The sequence below is a fragment of the Acanthopagrus latus genome, chromosome 24, assembly GCF_904848185.1.
Source record: "Acanthopagrus latus isolate v.2019 chromosome 24, fAcaLat1.1, whole genome shotgun sequence".
Taxonomy (NCBI): Eukaryota; Metazoa; Chordata; class Actinopteri; order Spariformes; family Sparidae; genus Acanthopagrus; species Acanthopagrus latus.
This window is the reverse complement of record NC_051062.1, coordinates 11606570-11626369: the sequence shown is the minus strand read 5'-3', so window position 1 is coordinate 11626369 and position 19800 is coordinate 11606570. Positions and strand designations below refer to the sequence as shown.

The 19800-nt window shown below is 45.2% G+C and overlaps 1 protein-coding gene across 5 annotated transcripts in view; it reads left to right on the top strand.

Moving 5' to 3' along the window:
• LOC119015032 (receptor tyrosine-protein kinase erbB-4-like) overlaps window positions 1-19800 on the top strand; it is a 276642-nt gene that overhangs the window by 209877 nt on the left and 46965 nt on the right. For 4 of the 5 annotated variants that reach the window (XM_037090594.1, XM_037090592.1, XM_037090590.1 and 1 more), the window contains 4 exons: window positions 2642-2774; window positions 12301-12423; window positions 13794-13892; window positions 18157-18342. In XM_037090594.1, the coding sequence (XP_036946489.1) occupies window positions 2642-2774; window positions 12301-12423; window positions 13794-13892; window positions 18157-18342 (541 nt within the window). The remainder of the gene's footprint in view (window positions 1-2641; window positions 2775-12300; window positions 12424-13793; window positions 13893-18156; window positions 18343-19800) is intronic. The other variant, XM_037090591.1, reaches the window with a different exon arrangement.

The window sequence follows — 19800 nt, the reverse complement described above, 5'->3', positions numbered from 1 at the left end:
ACCAAACTTTCTACAGTATTGGACCTTTAATGTATTGCAACTAGAGACCTCAAATGACTTGTGAAATGCCCGCAAAGAACTGTACAGCTGCTAGCGGTGCTTCTTTTCTCGTAAAAAATGAACAACTGGGTCTAAAAATAACCGAGCAGAATAAATAAAAAGCCGAGGCACGGTTTGTGAACAGCCGCGCAACCTAAATAGCCCGAAGTCACGACAACAACTCCATTAGAATACCAATAAAAACAAGTGATCTTTGCAATTAGAACACATTCAGAAGGGCGACAAACTCATTAGAACTTAAAGGAACCAGCGAGCCCCATAAAAAAACGAAGTCTCGGGCTCCTTTTAAACAGAGGAAAACAGAAACGAGACCTTTCCCTCTCCCTGTGGTGAGCCTCTAGTCCCAGACTTGTTCGCTTGCTCTTACAACGGCATTATTCCCCCGTCTCATCTGGTGACCCCGTGTCGCTTGTTCCGCCGGAAAACCTCTCCTCCTTATTAGAGGAGTCCTTTCCCTTGTCTCTCACCTTTCAGTGCTGTCTTACTCTTACTACTCTGTTATGTGTCTCAGCACCGTTTTCCGCTTTTGTTTTCCGTCTGCTTCGTCTCCTGAGCCATCCTCTCCTCCCCTGTATGGCTCCCGCCAAGGTTTTTTTTTGTTTCTCCTTGTCTCTCTCCCCCCTCCTCTCGACCTAATCTCTCCAAACTGCTGCATTACTATTCCCCACATGGCTGTATATCTCATTATGGCGAAACCCGCTGCCTCTTTGTAAATTTCAACCCCCGTCCTCCTCCTCCTCCTTCTTTAAGTTCGTCACAATCGATATGGCAAACACTGCGGCACCTTGCTCTCCCATAGCTCCCTGGAACATGAGTCTTCCATTAGCTGCTAATGGCCTCTACGGCTAATAGAGTTTTGAACTTCGAGTATCAGGTAGAAAGCAGGTGTTGGTGTTGTGTTTTCAAAGAAAAAAGTTAAAGATAAAGGGCAGGGAATAATCCCGGCGATGGTGCGAAGGTGAAAATGGAATACGGATTTGGAGGATAAAGAAAACGAGAGAGTGGGAGAAGGACAGAGTTGAGTAGTAGACACGAGTGCAGGTGGTACGTAAATGGCAAATGCATTAGTGCCGTTATTAGTGACGAGGAAGAGCTTTTAACTTCCAACCTTTAGGCTCGCCTCGAGCAGATTCTCCCCCCCGGAAGACTCGCAGGCAATCTGTGAAAGATAGACGCTTTTAATTTGAGTGATGGGGGAGGATAAATGAAAAACACTCGTAGAGTACATCGAAACGAAAAAAAGAAATCAATAATGTTCAAAATGAATTTTCTAAATCAAGCATCGTTATCTGTCTCATACCGACTGTTAACACATAGTTCCAGTCAGAAATTATATAGAAATAGAAATCCAATTTTCTAACTTTGAGAGAACAAAACTGCTCATTGTTAAACAATAAACGTGCTTTTCGATTGTTAATGTTTAATTGCGCTGCTGGTTCTTTTAACATCTTTTCCTTAATTCCTTTCATTAGTGAATCTGCTGAGCTTTTGTAATTGTCTTTTTATTTTAAGTACTTTATGCTTGTATTGCATTTATCTATTATTCTCTGATGGAGATCCTTCAAAAAAAAAAAACTTTAAACACTTAGACACTTATCACCAGAATAAATCTTGGCAGTGTTGCAACCTTATGTTCTTCAGGTTCGGGGTTATTGCAACTGTGGGCTGGTTAGGTTCAGGCAACCGAACCCACTTGGTTGGGGTTAGGAAAAGATCATGTTTTGGCTTCAGGTTCAGTTTTTTTGTCCCCAAAAACATGGCTGAAAATTTACTTGGTGTCTCCTTGAAAATATCCAATTGTTTAAACGCCATAGTCTTTCATAGTGACTTAAATTCAGTATATCCGTGTTGGAGTTGGAATTATAAGGACTTCCTGCCTCCTGTAGAACGAACTGTGGCTTCACTACCACCCAAAAGGAGCACATGGCCTCGGAGGCTATTTCTTCTGACCTGTGGAAATGGAAGAGTCCCTCACTTTCAAATAGCTGTGTACCCATTAGAAAACATAGAAGTGGAAATGGAACCCTACCCCCCTTGTCTGAGCTTGTTTTTGTGATTTCCAACCGCAGCTACAAAACGAGAGAAGACCGATAGGGACGGGTTGCAAAACGTTGTGGAGGGCAGAAGTTTCAGTCATGGATGTGTTTTTTGGTGGAAGATTTGGGGCTGATAGATTAGACGGAGTTGAGCATCAGTCAGGGAGATAATCAAAGATGGCATAACACATGTTGTCAGAGTAACGGAAAGGCCATTAATGGCTGTTTAAGAGCATGACACACAACCCTCGAGTAAAAACAAGCTTCTCCTTCCTCTCTAACTGGTACATGCTGGAAAAACGTGCCTTTTAACAGCTCGTATTGTTTTTTTTTCAGTCAGTTCCGTTGGCTTCAGCATTTCTATAGATTCTCAGTATAAGGGTTGAATCTCAAGAGCATTAACTATTTTACTTTTTTTTTTTTCTTTGTGTAACAGCAGGTTGGAGGATTCATTGGCTGAGGTTTGCACTTTCTTTCAAAGTGCCTTTTAGTTTTCTTAATGTTTCAGCAATGTTAATGTTTCTTCTCTTCCTCCGGCTCTACAGGACACCGCTAATAGCAGCTGGCATTATCGGCGGCCTATTCATCATCGTCATCCTGGCGCTCAGCGTGGCCGTTTATGTTCGCCGCAAAAGCATCAAGAAGAAGAGGGCCTTGCGGCGCTTCTTGGAGACAGAGGTGAGAGGGCGGAGGTCGTCACAACAACATGAGAGGTTTTTTTTTTTCCCTTTTTCATTTTTTCTTCTGGGAATTGATTTCTGCATAATTTCTTGAGCAGTTGCCTTGAGCTCAGTTCGGTAAAAAGGATGCAGGCTCGTAGAAAACGGAGAATTAAGTGTTTCATTTGCCACTACAGAATAAAATAGCTCTGTTCTGTATTATCATCAACAAATAACCGCAGTGTAATTAATTTTATTGATCCCGGAGAGGAAATGAGGAAATGTTTCCTCCGACTGCTACCTCGCTATTAATGTGTCGACAAACGAACAAGGAAAAGTTTGTTTAATTAAACTAAAGAAGCACTCAGTGGAGACTTTTAGCACAATGCAAAGTCGGTAACACAGCCGACTTACCTGGCAGTGGATCAGGGTCCACAGGAGGTCCAGATCTGATGACGTTCCCTGGGTTCTGCTCCAATAACCGCTGTGTAGTCTCGATACCTGGAGTTTCCCAGTTCCCGTCAAGTTTATTAGTTCCATGTCTTCTGTTTGTCTAATTTAAGAAGAACAAGTCAAGAAGGTGGTTAAAAGATGTTGCTGGGGCCCTATAAAAGCGACGCTCCATACCCCGACCATGTGGAAGGTGTTGTGTTCCATCCCCAAAGCCAGGGGGGGACATTTTCTTCCAGTGTAAAGAGTCGTCAACCTTATTTTCTGTACACTGAACTTCCCGCTTGTCTTTGAGTTTGTTAGAGACGCCTTACCTCAAAGTCGTGCACTTTTCCAGATGGATGCAAACCAAACTGGACTCATAAGCAAGCCTTGAAACATTAAACCTCGGCTGTGGTGCTTAGCCAAACCACGCGGTGAGTAGAAGGGTTTTTTTTAAGAAATTATGCACGGCTGCCGTCGCCCATCGATCTGGCCTTGAAGGGGGGTTCATTTCTGGGAAGCATTAGAGAGCGGAGCGGACTTAATATTCAGAAGAGAAAGTGAAAGACTGAGGTGTGGGCGAGCCGCGGGGGCGGGAGGAGGGTTCACGTGCACGTGTGTGCTCCGGTTGTTCACCTTTGTGATGCTCCAAGACGCCTTCCTTCATCACTGCAGGTCTTTGCATGGCCGTGCCTATAGACGCCGCTTGTCAGGGTGCATTAGTATAATTTACAGGTAGAGGCAGCAGTGTTATAGACAGCTGTCAGGCTCGAGACGGGAGTCGGGAGGAGGGCGGCCACGGGCAGTTTGTGCCTCATCCCGGCCGCACACATCCATCTTAATCAAGCGGAGCGCGTTCCGACAGCCTCTTGACCGGGAGGGAAGTCTTCAGTCTGAGCAGATCCGCTAATGCACTGTCACGGACGAGGAGGGGCTCGAGCTGGACGGGGGATCTTCTTGACCCCCTTTTTTTCTCCCCTTTTTGCATCTCCTCCTGAATAAAACCGTCCTGTGAGTGATTCCACCTCCTGCAGAGCTCGACTCAGTGCTCCACCAGGAGAACGTGAAATATAACCAGACGAGTCAATTTTCCCCACAACCTCCGACAAGGCCTAATTGGGTGTAAAGGTAATTAGACGTAATAGAATCTTTAGCGGTCGCAGGTCGGGCTGCGGGTTAGATGAACCACTCATTAAGAGTGTAGGTCATGGGGTCGGTGTCCACCGCGGCCCATGTGCACACACATTAGCAGCCTTGTTGGAGCATCCGGATCGTGACACCAGACCTGCTCAGTGTCAACGGGTCAGGAAATAGGAAATAGGCCAACTCCTGAAGAAGGAAGCTGTGGATCAGCAGCCGAAAATAAAAGTTATGAGCATTTTTAATCTACCTGATACTTCTACACATTTGTCTGACAGAGTCAGTCCCTAGTTGCTTTTCAGGATACTATTTTTCATTCCCGTCCTGTCCGGGGAAAACCACGTTACCCCAAACGTGCTGATTTTTAATTAGAATTTTCTCTTTTTAATAAACTTTAAGAATGAATTTTTCCTTCCATAGGTTGATGAAAATCTCCTACTTGTCAAGATGAAGAAAGCTTTTAAAAACCCTCTTGGATTGAAAATGCATCGTCACACACCACAAACTTGACTGATTCCGTCAGTTTACAGTCTGAGCTCCACGTCTGCCTGGGCCACAATTAGTGTGTAAATAACTGTGCGGGGGTGGAAGGATGGAGGTGTAAATCCAGTGATTGGATCGATTGATTGTTGGTCGGTTTGAGAGCTCTTTACACACATCCGCAATGTTGATGGTGCCAGATATGAGGCACCGAGCGTCATGTTTCCGTCACTGCTGATAAACAGCTGTGACTCCTGCAGAGTCATCTGACCCAGCATGAATGCCAATTGTGCCCAAGAGCCAGACATTTGTGGCTTTCTGTGTGAAAGGTACTGACGATACTTTCACTTTTAACACTCTAAGTAAATTTGTCTGAAAACACTTTGACTTAAATAAGGTTTTTAACGCAAGACTTTCACTTGGAAGAGAGCATTTTTACTTTTATTAGCACTTCTTCTTCTTTCAGTGATGTGAAAATCTGATCTCTAGCCATTGTTCGAGCAGGCAAAATGAAGAGTTTCAATCCAGAATGCTTCTGTCAAATGTTTATTTTATGAAGCTCCAAACTATTTAGTAAGCGGCGGTCGTACGTCTCCAGTAAGCATAACGTGCTGGATTTTTGTTGCCAGCGCTCATTTCATGAGGCATCCGTTTCCTCACATCGCTCCGGAGTTTTAAATTCCTCCCTTGGATTTTTATGAATACGTGTGTTCACGCTGCGTGCACACACACAGATACTCTTCTCCGTATGAATGGCGTTCACCTACCCAGCTTACTAAAAAAAAAAAAAACGAAAAAACCTGCACTCCTCGCAGCCTGTATCACACTTTCCAGAGGCTCTTTTTTGGCTGATGAAAGCTTGCGATAGGCTTTGGACGGCTGGCTGAATGTGGATTCTCTATTCAAACGAATAATAGAGCTGAGTCTGTGTCTGCGAATGGAGATCAAGCTTGTCAGGATGAGGGATTTGGGGACGGGGGAGGCTCAGGGACTCCCCCTCTCTCTCCCTCTCCTCTCCCTACAGTATCTGTTTTTTTTTCAAAAGAGAGCTCACCTCTGGCGTCAGACAGGAAGAAGACGATGCCTCCAGTGCTCTGAGCGTTCAGCCGACATTTCCATATCAAGGACACGTGTGAAGGCTGTTGCACTGTGTTGTCTTGAAAACACACACTCCTTTATTGTTTTTTCTTTGTTTTGCTACTCTCTGTCTTTTCTAACGGCTTCACCTTTTCTGTTTTGTACTCCGTATCTCCATTTATCCCTCGCGAACACTCGCTTTCTTCTTCTATCTTTTTAAACTTCCTGTGTTAGTTTATTTTCCCTTCCTCCCTCTCCCTCTCTTTCTCTCTCACCTTGACGGAAAAAAATAGGAGGCTAATATATAAGAAAAAAAAAGTCTCCCACTGTGGTGCCTCTTGAAAACAAATTGCTTTTCTCAGGGAGAGACGGCACAAACAGCAAAGTCCCCCTCACCGTTGCGGCGCGACCCCAGGCCTTGAACTCTGACCCCGGTCCAATGGAGCGCGACTAATGCACTTGGAATCGCCCTCCCCTTCCCTCCATCCCTCCACCACAAGGTCCTCTTCCAGCTGCTTTGTGCAGACGCTGGCCGTGTGAGTGTTTCAGCACCACAGGCTGCGGACAGCTCCCATGCTGCTTCCACGCTCACTCACAAGAAGGATTTCAGCGTTCAGGGGAGCTGGACAGCTCCTGCCTGCACAGAGGTGAACGCATGTAGTGCAGCCAAGCATTGTTCCCACACACTAAAGGTTATGACAAATGTAAGTCAAGAGACAGACAGACACCACATTTGTGGAAAGACAGGGCAGATTAAAAAACTTGTGCAGTTATTTTGGAACACCAGGGCATTTTATTTTGAAAAAAATATTGGGTTTATTTATTTTCTGGCCCTCAAAGGACAACAAGGACATTTAACCTATTGTAAAGTTTTAGTTCAAAGGGCCCATAAGAAAACAAAAGGGAAAAAAGTGAGCGTTATTGACATAAAGCTTAATCCAGTGACCAGAAGGCCACCAATAAAAATGACAAAGCAGGAATCATATTACAAGAAAACCCTCAGGACCATGACACCTCTTCTAATTCGAGTTTATTTTATCAGTTCATATTTGCCATCATTATGTGTTCTCTCAGTTCTAAATACTAAATAAAAACAGAGACAGAAAACACGTTATTTTCTCTTCTGTCTCTCTTCCTGTCTGTTTTAGTGCCTGTCTCTTTAAATCCCTCCCCTCCCAAAAAAGCTCAGTCCCTTGTGATTGGCCAGCTTCCACAGGCCTGAGCAGGCACCGCCCACTGTTTGACAGATCAGCTCGGACGGTGTCTTTTGCAGCAATGCCGTTACTGGAGGCAGTCACTGTGTAGTGGGCTCATTTGAAGGCACTTTGTCTCACTTTCTACAATATGTGACCTCTGAGGGTTAATACATTTACTATAGTTTTAGTAGATTTGAGGCAGCATGGAGCAAAAAAAGAGTTTACATAGCAAAAATCCCATAGTTGCGCATGCACACAGTTTTTGTGGTCAAAATACTTTTTTCCCATTTCAAACTTCTTTTTAGGCACCGGCCCCACGGCTATACTTCAGAAAAATAGCCTTGGCATGAAGGAATTAAAATATCTAATGTGCATGTGTGTTGCCTCCAATTCCAAACACTTACCCCCCAAAATTCAAACCAGCTGGTGAAAAGATCTCAGATCTCCCGGAGGAATTTTTCCACTGGCAGCCATGTTTAGTAGCTAAGTATTACAGTGAAAGACTGCTCTTTAAGTGCAGTCAGTGGAGAAAGAAGTGAGTTCATGGCTGCCGGGATGGACTCACTAATACCGAGAACAAATGTCCTTGCATACAGATAAGCTCACTCTACTGCTATCATGCACAAATTGTCCATAATGTGCTCTCAATGACTCCGTGTCATTGTGGTTTCCTAAGTATAGAACAAGAATATTTCACTGTGCCAGCCACATTCAAGAAGAAAATAAGTGTGTGGAATAGCCTCCGTGGTGACCTTACATGCCCTCAGCCTGATAGTTAAATTACCGCTGCATTATTAAACTCATGATTGAGGGTCATTATTTTAGGAGTGTGTCCGGCATTGCACCATATTACTTCTTGCTACTTTATTACATTTCCTCAGGCCAGGCTCAGGACTGAGGCTGACGCTGCTTTCTTTGTTAGGGCGCCCACACTGGAAGGACCTGCTCATAGAGAGTAAAACACACACTACATACATCACACGCAAACACAACATACAATCCGTATCACCAACTCTGCTGACATAGATGAAGGAGCTTATAGTTTGTTTGCAATAGTACCAAGGATGGTCTGTATATGCTAGTGCTGTTAGTCAGCAGGTTAGTACAGTGGCCCTGAGGGTCAAAACACAACATATCACAAAACAAAACACAACATTACACAAGACACACCTACAACATAATATTGTAAGAAGTATAGGTAAACATTGTTTTCAAAAAAATGAAGTTATGATACTGCTGTTGCTTTGTTCCTGAGAGAAGACTCTCCTGCACACTTGATTAATTCAGCTGACGTTTCCTCCCTGAACCTTCCTCAGGAGTTTTCCGACTATTTTCAACTATTCTAATGACAACTATCTTAAACAGACAATGTTTATTTTGTTAAACCAAAGCCGGTGAGCCTCATCCACCATGACTCAACTCTGACGGAACAATACAGAGAACAGAACTTGATTGCTTTGCTAAATAATTCCTTTTGTTGTAGTTTTTTAATCTCCATGTTTGTAGAATAAGCAGGAATGACAGTCAAGATACTGAAGAATATAAATGAAATATTATCATGCGTATGTTTAGATTGCGGCGTGGCAGTCGTCTTTCACCTGGTTTCAATTCAATCACCCGACACAACAAAATGCAGCACTTTGTATGAGTAATGTGAACATTAAAGCGTGTACCCGAGGGCTCGCAGTGCAGCTCTGTGTTTGGGGACGTTGTTTACTTATTCAATACAGAATAATTCTGCGAATGTATTCTAGCTGGAGGCTCGAACACGCTGCTTATTTGTCCAATGAAGCATCCGAATCCTTTTGCACCGCCGCGCCGGCAAAGCTCATTTGGCGACGGCGAGGCCCATTATTAGCTGGTAAATAAAGTGGCATGGTGAGTGTGTGTGTGTGTGTGTGTGTGTGTGTGTGTGTGTGTGTGTGTGTGTGTGTGTGTGTGTGTGTGTGTGTGTGTGTGTGTGCGCGAGCGAGCTCCGGAGAGTTTGCGGAGGCCACGGGTGTGCATCTTATTTAATAGACCTCTCCTCTCCTCCCCTCATCAGCGCGGTCCAGCCTCGTCCTAATGAAACAATAACAGCTACAGCCCGTCACCATCTGCTCTTACTGCTGCTCCATCACCTCCTCCCTCTGCATCCTCTCCGTCTGAGCCGCTCCACTTCTCTCCACCTACGGCGCCGCTTGTTTTTTTTCTTGTTATTCATGCCGCGAATGTGCAAACAAACGAATGCAAATGCTGCTCTTTGGCCAAATACCAGGCTCGTATGATGGATGTGACCAAAGTCAGCTTTTGTTGAGGTAAATAAATTCGGAAGTCAGTGGTTCCCGCGTAATTAATTGGAGGCCTGACAGGAAACCCCCACCACTTAATAGGTCACTTTGTCACCCTAAAGTTGCTACACCCACATCACTGAATGTGTAGTGGAGAGCTTTAGTTTCACAGGATGTTCTAAAGGTTCAGTGCTCATTTTTTTATTTTTTTGCTAATCTAAGCCAAGTTCGAATCCTTTTATGCCACATATTCTACAGAGAGGACAGATATTGTTATTTTCAAGGTTTGTGGAGACTGTGTGGAGGGCAGTGGACATGGCATCCTCCGTCCACATGTATGACTGTGAGCACTTGGCGTGTTGAAGCTCCAAACAGCTTTTCAACTTATGACCAACCTTTTCCCAACAGGAACCACATGTGGATACACTATTGGGGAAATTGTTCCACAACCTGGCAACCCAGAAGTTCAACTTTGAAAAGGACGTTCATCGTCAGCAGCATTTAAATAACCAGTGTGAAGGTGTTAGGGTTAGCTCAAATGCTAAACGACTAGCATACAGCTGATCTATAAAGCATTTAAACCCCTGATTAAACATTATCGATGCAGGTAATTGTTTAAAACCTGTTTTCAAAGATAGAAAAAGTTCTGCCACTGGTTTGAAGTCGGCGGGTCTCAATGTGCTGTAGGCCAATCAGAAGTAGTTCACCTTTTTACGCAGCCTTTATTTTGACTGGTCAAAGCAGGAAAAAGCACAGCATGACCAACAATGCCTCCATTCTTCTCTAATGGGCCATGTCAGCGAGGCAGCATGTAACATCACGGAGCCCTCGAAATAGCTCACCTAAATGGAATGCAGCCATCATTAATGTCAGGAATTCCACCTGTGCTTTTTCCTCCTCTGACATGTCACAATGTCTGCTGTGAAAAGGGTCCGATAGTTGGTTGTTTGGTCTTGAAGTCAAAGGTTTTTTTAGGGTAAAAGTCTTCTTACATTATGTTTATGAATCCATAAACATGTCATGTTTAAAGGACATGCTTATGATATAGTACTGATAATAAATGAATACTATTATTTGAGGTTTTAAGTGGTATTTTGGGGGTAAATTAGTAACAAGACAGAACTTGGTGTTATTATTCAGTAATTAACACAATTATATATAAAGAGGATTGGTGAAAATCTTCATATCTGTCTGTAATTGTGTTGCTTTCCCCACTTGTATGTAACTTTAAGTCTGTTGAATATGTTGAAACATGGAAAATGAATTATTATTTTAAGCAGTATACTGCCACATATCCCCATGTAGTCCTCCATGCTTCTGGAATTAGATAACAGTCAGTATCTTGAATTTATCCAAAAAAGTAACAACTACAGCTAATAATGTCCTGGAACAAGTTCACTGGTAGAGATAAGTTTGATATTTGAGAATCAAAATAATATTTGACAAACAATTTTCACTCAAAGTCGGTTAAGTAGGAGCTCTTCTGGTGTTCTTGATCGTAACAAATAGAGTTTAAGTTGGCCCAGTTGTTTTCAGATTCACATTGTTGTTACCATATCTTGAGATTTTTGGAAGGCAAATAAGATTTTAGGTCAGACTGGACAGCCTGAGATGGAGTTTTCCACTGGCGCCTCACAATCACGCCGTCGCTCAGCCGTCCTCTCCCCGCTGCCTCTCTCATTCACTTCCCTCGGTGTTTATCCTTCATCCTTCCGTCTGCTAACTCACTTCCCGCCGTGACATCCCAGCAGGCTTTACACCGTGCCTTCAGGCCCCGGCCATAACAATAGCCATTAAACGACATGTCATTGCCGAGCTGTGGGCAATGTCATCCATTCTGCGGGGCCGCCGTTTGCTTCCGCGACGGCCGCTCCTATTGTGCTGATGGTTTTATATCACATTCAGCGAGCGCTCGTACGGCTGACCGACTGATATATGGTCTCATTATATTGTTTGATGGCCGTGGTCGAGCTGGGTGATTATCCCGCTGATAAACCGCAGCGAACGAGGAACCCGATAGGCTGATAGGCTCATTAAGACGCGTATTGATCAGAGGAATCGACTTCCTCCGCGCGTGTGTGTGTGTGTGTTTGGATGTGTGTTTTTGCGGTCTGATGTGTTGATATGAGCGTTGTGTGTTGTCAATATTTCGTGAATACTCTACATGCATGTGTCTGCATGCGTTGGCGTTCTGGGATGTGTGCTACATGATGTCTGGTTGAATGTGTGTGTGTGTGTGTGTGTGTGGGATCCTTTCACAGCCCGGCTGCAGGTGCCAGCTCCTGTTCTTTATATTTAGTAGCCGGGGCTTTGTGGAGCGGCTAGCGGTGAGGCGGGTGGCCCGGCCAGCTGCTGGGATGCTGTTCAGTGTCAGCTGTTACTGGCAGGCAGGCGGGCGCGGAGGAGGCTTGTCATAACCTTGAATTGGAATTGTTTTGTATGTGCACAGCTGGTGAGCCGCTACTCTTTGTCGGCTGTGATAGCAGCTGACACCAGACTGTGATTTGCTCAGCGGCTGGGCAACGCCGCTGTCCACGCCGCTGACTGCCAGCTCCGGCGAGAACTTCACGTTCGCACCCGTGAATTATTTGTATTTCATAAACGCTCTCTGTGTGTGTGTGTTGTAAAATTCGGGGCTATCAGGGCAGGGCAGAGAGTTTTTTGGCTGATTGTTTATTTGCTGTAAATAAACCTTTTTTTGTTCACCTTGGGCCCCTCTTGCTTTTGACTTATCATTACAAGAATGAAATATGGAACTCGCTCACGCTCCTGCACACATTTAAGAGCTGTTTGTAGGCGTCAGAGTGCCAGGAGTGAGAGATTAGAATTATTTCATCTTGCTTTAGTCTGATAGGAATGCTTTTTACATTTTTTGGCACCAGCTAAAAAAAGGTGGAGTACGAGTGGGGAAAAACGGTCTGAATGTGTGTCTGTTTGTTTGATTTGTCAGCTGGTGGAGCCCCTGACCCCCAGTGGAACCGCCCCCAACCAGGCCCAGCTGCGGATCCTGAAAGAGACGGAGCTGAAGAGGGTGAAGATCCTCGGTTCCGGAGCGTTTGGGACAGTCTACAAGGTCAGTGTGTTTGTACTGAAGCCAATCGGCAGGACAAATGTTGGCGATGTGCGTTTCTTTATGCTGCAACTTTTACGTTTCTTCCAGCATCAGTTTTTGATTTAGGTTAGTTTTCAGCACAAAAGCCAATTGGCGAGCATCAGGAAATGAAACAACATTTTTTTGGCTTATACCTGATTGTGTGCCCACAAACACAGCAGATTTCCTGACATCTTGTCAAAAACATGCCCACAAGCATGGAGGTTGGAAATGTCCCGATAACTCTCCAAAAGTATCTTGTTTTGTTGTGACAAACTGGCTGGAAATGTCCTGATATCTTGTCAGAAAATGTCAATTTTGTTGCTACAAATGTAGTTTGAAACGTCCCAAAGTCTGTTCGAAAATATGTGGTTTTGACTGAAAATTCCTAACATTTCGTAGCACCAGTCTCAGTGAAAACACCCAGTTCTATCGCCAAAGTATGACTGGAAATGTTGCGGCATCTTGTCAAAACTGTCCAATTTTGCTGCGGCAGACATGGCTGGAAGTCTCCTGGCGTCCAGCGGTTTCACGCAGCGGACGCATACTGCAGAAATGTCACTGTGGCGTGTATGACATGCACAAATTTGTACGAATCTGTAGTTTGCAGACATGCGAGCTGACAGCATTTTATCCTGGCAGCTGAGCTGTGCCTGTCCGACGTGTTCTTGTGTGTGTACAGAAATCACACAGTCCGACACATTATACATGAAGCATCAGTGAGTCAGCGAAACGGCGAAGAAGACACTCAAGCACAGAGGTTCTCTCAACAGGCGCTGCCCTCTCCGCTCGTCCGGCAGCCCCGCTTGACAACCTAAACAATAAGCATAAACATTTCCCTTTTGTGGCGGCGCCTCCTGACAGACATGAGCCCGGGGCGGCTCAAGGACCTGGAACAGAAACCACTGTTCGCTTGCCAACTTCCCTACCCTTGGCAAAATTATTCACCCCACCCCGAAACACAGCAAACTCATTGAATAAATACTGCACTCTCTTCTATCGGCTCTAAATTCCTCTCAATTACGCTATTGATGGGCCTATTTGATTTTAGTGCCATCTTTTACTACAATTAATCTGCATTCAAAGTCCTGCATCAATTAATGGTCTTATTATGATCCAGAGCTCTTTACTTGTCCCATTTAGGAACTATACAGTGAGTGGAAATGTTGTATGTCAGCCTGAGGAACCACATTTCCAGGTTTGTGCATGAGAACGCGCTGATTTGACCTGCAGAGGAATGTTAGACGCAGTTAAAAACAGTCAATACCCATCAAAAATCATCATGACCCGAGTGGTGGGCATGTTTATTGAGGGAGAGCAGCACGTTTATGGTGATTGCTTGTACGTTTCAGGGCATCTGGGTCCCGGAGGGCGAGACGGTGAAGATCCCTGTGGCTATAAAAATCCTCAACGAGACCACGGGCCCTAAAGCCAATGTGGAGTTCATGGACGTGAGTATTTATATTGCAACAATTTGTGTCTGCTTCGGTCTGTGTGTGTGTTGACGTCTAACGTCTTAGCCTTGTCGGAGAGACGGCCCGAGCCCGTCGCTCTGTGGGATTGTGCATTCGGCGGTAAATTCTTACGAGAGCACAATCTCAGCCAGAGCCAGTAATAAAGTGAACTCCGGCAGGCTGTACAGCCCGGCATGTATTGAACGAGACTCTATTAAAAAACAGCACTTGTTTATGAGATATGGCTTTATTGGAATCCAGGAGTGATAGAGGAGAAGACGAAGAACTCCTGGGGAGCTTCCAGTTCTTCCCACCTTATCTCTGTCACTTCTTTCCTCCATCCTTTCTTCTGCTCTCCCTCTTTAATTTACCCACCTTTCTTTTTCACGCGGCGAGACTACAGTTTCTGACTTATCCCCAGGTTCCACCTGTTCTGTAATTCCCTCTCCTCTCCTGCTTTGACAGAAGAGCTGAAATGATTAGCTGAGTAGTGGGTCAACTTAAAATGTATCAACTGGATTGTTAAATTTTCCAATTTCCATCAAAAATGGCGAGAACTGTCTGGATCCAGCTCAACAGAAACATATCTTGGGATTTCAAAATATTGGACCTCACGTTGGGCTTTAGGGATTTGTATTTTTTCTGACATTTTATAAATGATTACTTGACTACAAACTCAGCAGCTCTCAGTAACCTAATGATAATTCAAGGCAACCAGATTTAGGATCTACATCTAATTGTACTCACTCACAGATACAACCCAGCTAGATAAGCCTTCTTTCATCAAGACCTGTTCCACATCCCCTCAGAAGTTCACATGAGTAAAACAAAAATCTCACAATACTAAAGAAAGTGAGAAATCAGTGGATCTGGACCAAAAGTTAATGGAGTCTATTTTATGCCCAGAATCATCCTTCATCCAAATTTAGAGGAAATCCACTCAGTATTTTTTGTGTAATCCAGCTGTCAAACCAACAAACAGACAAATAACCAACCAACCAAGTTAGATTACTGAACAGAACCCCCTCAGCCAGGACATCCAGGTCCAACACACCAACACTGTGACTATCCCATGCTACAACAAAACGACTGGCAGACAGTGATCAAAAAAAGACCATACTAGGCTGGGCATCACCATGGCAACACTCCTGAATAAATGTCAATAAATGAATAAGAGTCATGTTATCAACAACTCCACCATCAATCCTCCCCCCTGCACACTTCCTTCCTCTCCGCCTCTGTCGGTGCATCCTCCCTCCCTCCCTCCGCCTCCCTCCTCTCCTCCTCTCCTCCTCTCCTCCTCTTCTCTCTCTCTCTCTCTCCCCGCGGGGGTCTCCGTCCATCCAGAGCCAATATGCTCTGTCTGCCGGCTTGTTAAACAGCAATCTAAAGGCAGGCTCACGCCTCGCCACTGGGAAACTAGCCACTGGAGTGCCAGCTCCAAACACACTCTGAAAAAAAAAATCTCACGTATAAAACACACACACACACACACACACACACAACAAACACTTTACAACAAAAGGCCTCCCAGGTGGCGGCGGCCTCGCGTGCAACTGCTGCGGGTTGATTTGCTTGTGTTTGCAAAATATGTGAATTTGAGTGAGCGGGTTGATTATGCAATATGTGGAAAAAGCAAAAGCCCTAATAGGGGCGCTAATTTACCATGTTTGGATGCACACACACACACACTTCTCAGAACATGCGCCAGTTGTTTTTGCGAGGCTTTGCCCGCTTCGCCACCGTGTGTGTGTGTGAGGGGAAGTGAGCAAGTGAGCTGGATGGGAAGGGAGGGTCAGCCGGCAGTAATGGAGGTCAGCGCTCAGGGAGATGAGAGAGAAACCAAAACACACACACTAACACACACAAGTCCTCACAACGTTTGCACCGGGAGTAGGAAGCAAGAGCAAGAGTTTAGCCCGACATAGTTTACGACACCCCGGGTCCTCTGGGATCACAGAGTGAGAATAAAAGCGCTCCCTCCTTCTTTCTGTTACCCACACCGACGTCCTCCCTCACTCTTCCCCCTTCCTCCCTCCCTTCATCTCCCTCTCTTGGTCCCGACGAGTGTGGTACTCCGGGTGTCGCGGTGGCAGGAGCTGTATAATGTCGGGCAGTTAGGGAGGGAAGCAGGTGGTTTTATGAAGTGGAGATGTAGTGGCACTACTTTGGGCCGGGAGGCTCTGCTTAAATCAGGGCACTGATGGTGCCAAAAGCCTCCCTATGGCCTATGAACCCCCCCTCCTGTTTAGAATTAATCTACTCACACCCATCTTGCTCCCACCACTCTGCTTCTAAGCTCATTCTTCAGCATCTAAATTTAAAAAGGCACCTATCAGCTGCCCTGGGGCCAAGCCTGGATATACACCTCCTCGACCATTTGCTGTATGCAGCGACGGCGAGAGAGAGAGAGCGAGACAGAGAGCGTGTCCTTGAGTGTGAGTGTTTTAGAGAGCTGCCAAGAGTGTGTCCGCATGTGAGAGCGTGTGAATGAGCGAGGAGAAGGACTGAAGTGAGTGTTTTTAAGCGGCAACTCTGAGTGCAGCTCCGCGCTCAGCCGTAATGTGTATACACGCCGGCCACGAGTATCAGCCCTCGCCATCATCACACTTCATCACCACCACACATCCGTCTGCTTGCCGCCCCGCAATAACAATTACCCGACGTCGAGTCCCAACTGTTCAAACCTCTGCGTCCATCTGCTGCAGGAAGACATGAGAGGGGAGATGGGGAATGGATTTCCACGCCGTACCGAACAGGAGAGACAAATTAAAAGCTTAGCTTATGAAATCAAACACACAGTGACCCCGTGTTAGGCGGCACCAGGCGTTATTAAACATGCACCGCTCACACTGTGCTGTTTTTAATTGTGCTGGTGCAACATTTACAGTGGGAACCTTGGTGTTTTTATACGTGCTGAAATATAGATGAAAAAGGCTGCGTTTCTGCAGCTTTGAAGAAGAGCTTCTGCAGGATTTTCTCGCACAGTGAGAATCTGTCTCTGTGGACAGATGCTGTGCATGCAGATACAGTCATCATCCCACAAGTCTTAATTTATGCATCTAGCTCCACCTCCAGTTGGAAGTCTTTGGAATACAGTGCAGTATTATCTATGGATAACAGCTGCATGGACTAATTTGAAATACAACCTAATACTACTCGATGAAAATCTACCATAGTGGATCCCAGCCTTGGTGTGGACCCTAACGTCTTGTGGAAACATTGTAACTGGACATGGAAGCTAGATATTTGTCTCTTGGCTACTACTCTTTTTGGAGGTAATCATTCCATGAACATAGAGCTGGAAAATGGGAGCTTTATTGGCTGCCCCCTGGCTCTAGAAGTAAAAAATTTGAATCATTTCTTTCTCGTAGACAATGTTATAGGACTCACAGCTTGGATCGGTATGAAACCCCGCTGAATCGAATCATCGGTACAGAAGATGAACAGTCTTGTTGGAAAAGGAGAGGTTGAAAGGTGCATTTTGACGTGTGCAGCTATTTTGGATGGACTTATTGCATTTGGCTCAGTATAGTGCCTCTGACTGGTTGGTTTTCCGTAGATACTGTGGCTGGAGCTCATGGATAGTATTGTAGTATTGAGAGCCACCTACAATCTATAAAAGCTAATGGCCATAACAGAAACCATACAGGATCATAACTCTATTTAGAAGAGTCTCTTAAGGGCCATGACACACCAGATCACCATGAAAGAACTAGCAGTGACTGCAGCCGACTGTTGTGTTCCCTCATGTTGCCTGTGATGGCCACAAAGCACAACACAAAGACTACAGTCCATGTCCAGATAGCTTGTAGGTTCTGTGCCTGGGTGAGAGGAAACATCTCTCCATGTCAACAGGTGTTGGTCATCTGGAAACCGCAATACTCAGGACTGCGGGTAAACAAATTACTGTCATGATAAAGCAGCGTTTGCCGATCATTTCCACATCACTCTCGCTAATATAGCCACTTCTCACTTAGAATGTGTCCCGCTTCTCTCCTCGTGCACTGATTCACTCAACTGAACAGCCAATCAAAGTGATTTCTCTCACTGACGGGTTACACCACCGATCATATACCCTCAAGTCAGCTGACATGCTGCCAACAAGGGTCAACTAGTGCCAACAGTGCAGGACACACTGCAAAAACAAGGACCAGGACCGGCATCTTAAGAGCATTTTCTTCTGCAACATAACACTAACTGGTAGTCAGCAACAATCTTCTTAGTCCCTCTTGTCTTCCTTTACCCCCCTCTCACCCAGGAGGCCCTGATCATGGCCAGCATGGAGCACCCCCACCTGGTGCGCCTGCTGGGCGTCTGCCTGAGCCCCACCATCCAGCTGGTCACCCAGCTCATGCCCCACGGCTGCCTCCTCGACTACGTGCACGAGCACAAGGACAACATCGGATCGCAGCTGCTGCTCAACTGGTGTGTCCAAATCGCAAAGGTAGGATCGGGTCTTTACTGATTGGAATATGTTGGCAGGTGTGTGACTTGTAATGGATTTTTATGGGTCCATGTCAAATGGGCCAGCATGTGACGGATGGTGAACTGTAGAAGCCTGCCAAGTCCAGTGTCATCTCAAACAAGCAAAAACAAGCTTCTGTTGTGCCTTCCAAATTCTTATTTAAACAGCTTTCAAAACAGTTTTGAACTGCTGTCACGACGACCCTGAACTGCTTGACATTTCAGTTAGATGCCTATTTACACAGGTTGCCATTGTTGTCAAGGTTTAGTGGCACTAGCATCAGGATACAAACTCTGAGCATTCATGAAGAATAGGCCAACAATAGCTGCATGTTTGAATGTGTGTCACTTTTGAGTCTGTTGGTGTCTCTTCCAATTCGCCCCTGTTGATCCTAATTATCCTCACTGCTTGACACGCTGATCACTCTCACAACACTTCACAATGACACGATAGGCCACTGAGGCTGTTAAGCAGCAGACAAGCCTTGAACTCTGTCTTAGCAGCACATCAACACACATTATTCTTTCAGGAAATGAGTGACGGCGCAAGAAATTAACGAATTAAAGAGCCATTCTTCTGCTACCCCAAACAAAATCTGCACTCGGAATCGTTGAAACAGCAGGAAGGCTTGAAATATCGTGTGTGCTTTTGCTTACCCAAAGAACATTTGTGTTTTGTTTGCAAATTAAGTCGATGCAGGCAGACTGCTTGATAGTGTAACTGCTGGGGTAAGATTTAACTTCTCTGAGTTATAACTCCGGGATGGCAGAAGGGTGTTACTGCTATTACATGCTGTGCAGGCAGACATCTGCTGTGATACAGAGGCATCCCCCATCAGCTCTGGAAGCAGGAGCAGCACAAAATGATCTGACAAAAGGCTGATTTGCTGCCGGCACTGCTCAGCCTGGTAGGGTTTTTGGACAAGACGACGACTGTTAATATTTTGTTGATTATGTGCAATTCAAGATTGCCAGTCTGCTAATGTGTATTCTGAAGATGTGTGGTTCTATCCATTGAGGTTTCAGTTGAGCAAAGAGACTTTCTCTGCTCCCACTGCAGCTATGCCTCCAAGACGAGGTTGTGTAATTAAAACTGCAGTCAGTAATTTCACTGGTCAAGCCAAATACTCATCGGATAGATGAAGCATCTGTGTTGCTTTACTGCAGGCAACAGTTTTGTAAAGGGCAATTTGTAAAATATGGCTAGGATTTTTATGTTTCTACTGAGGATAGCATTATAACAAGCTGCCCCAAACTTGTGTTGTGTTTTTAATACCATATTGTAAGAGATGACAGTTTGATAGCCACAGTCCTGGTCATTGCTACTGTAAATCGCCTCCATACTCTGTCCTTTGTTTTGGTATCTGTCGGTCTCAGAGGCTGTGACAAGTCCGAGTCTGGCGTTTACTTTGAGCTCAGCGTTCGTAATGTCAATTGG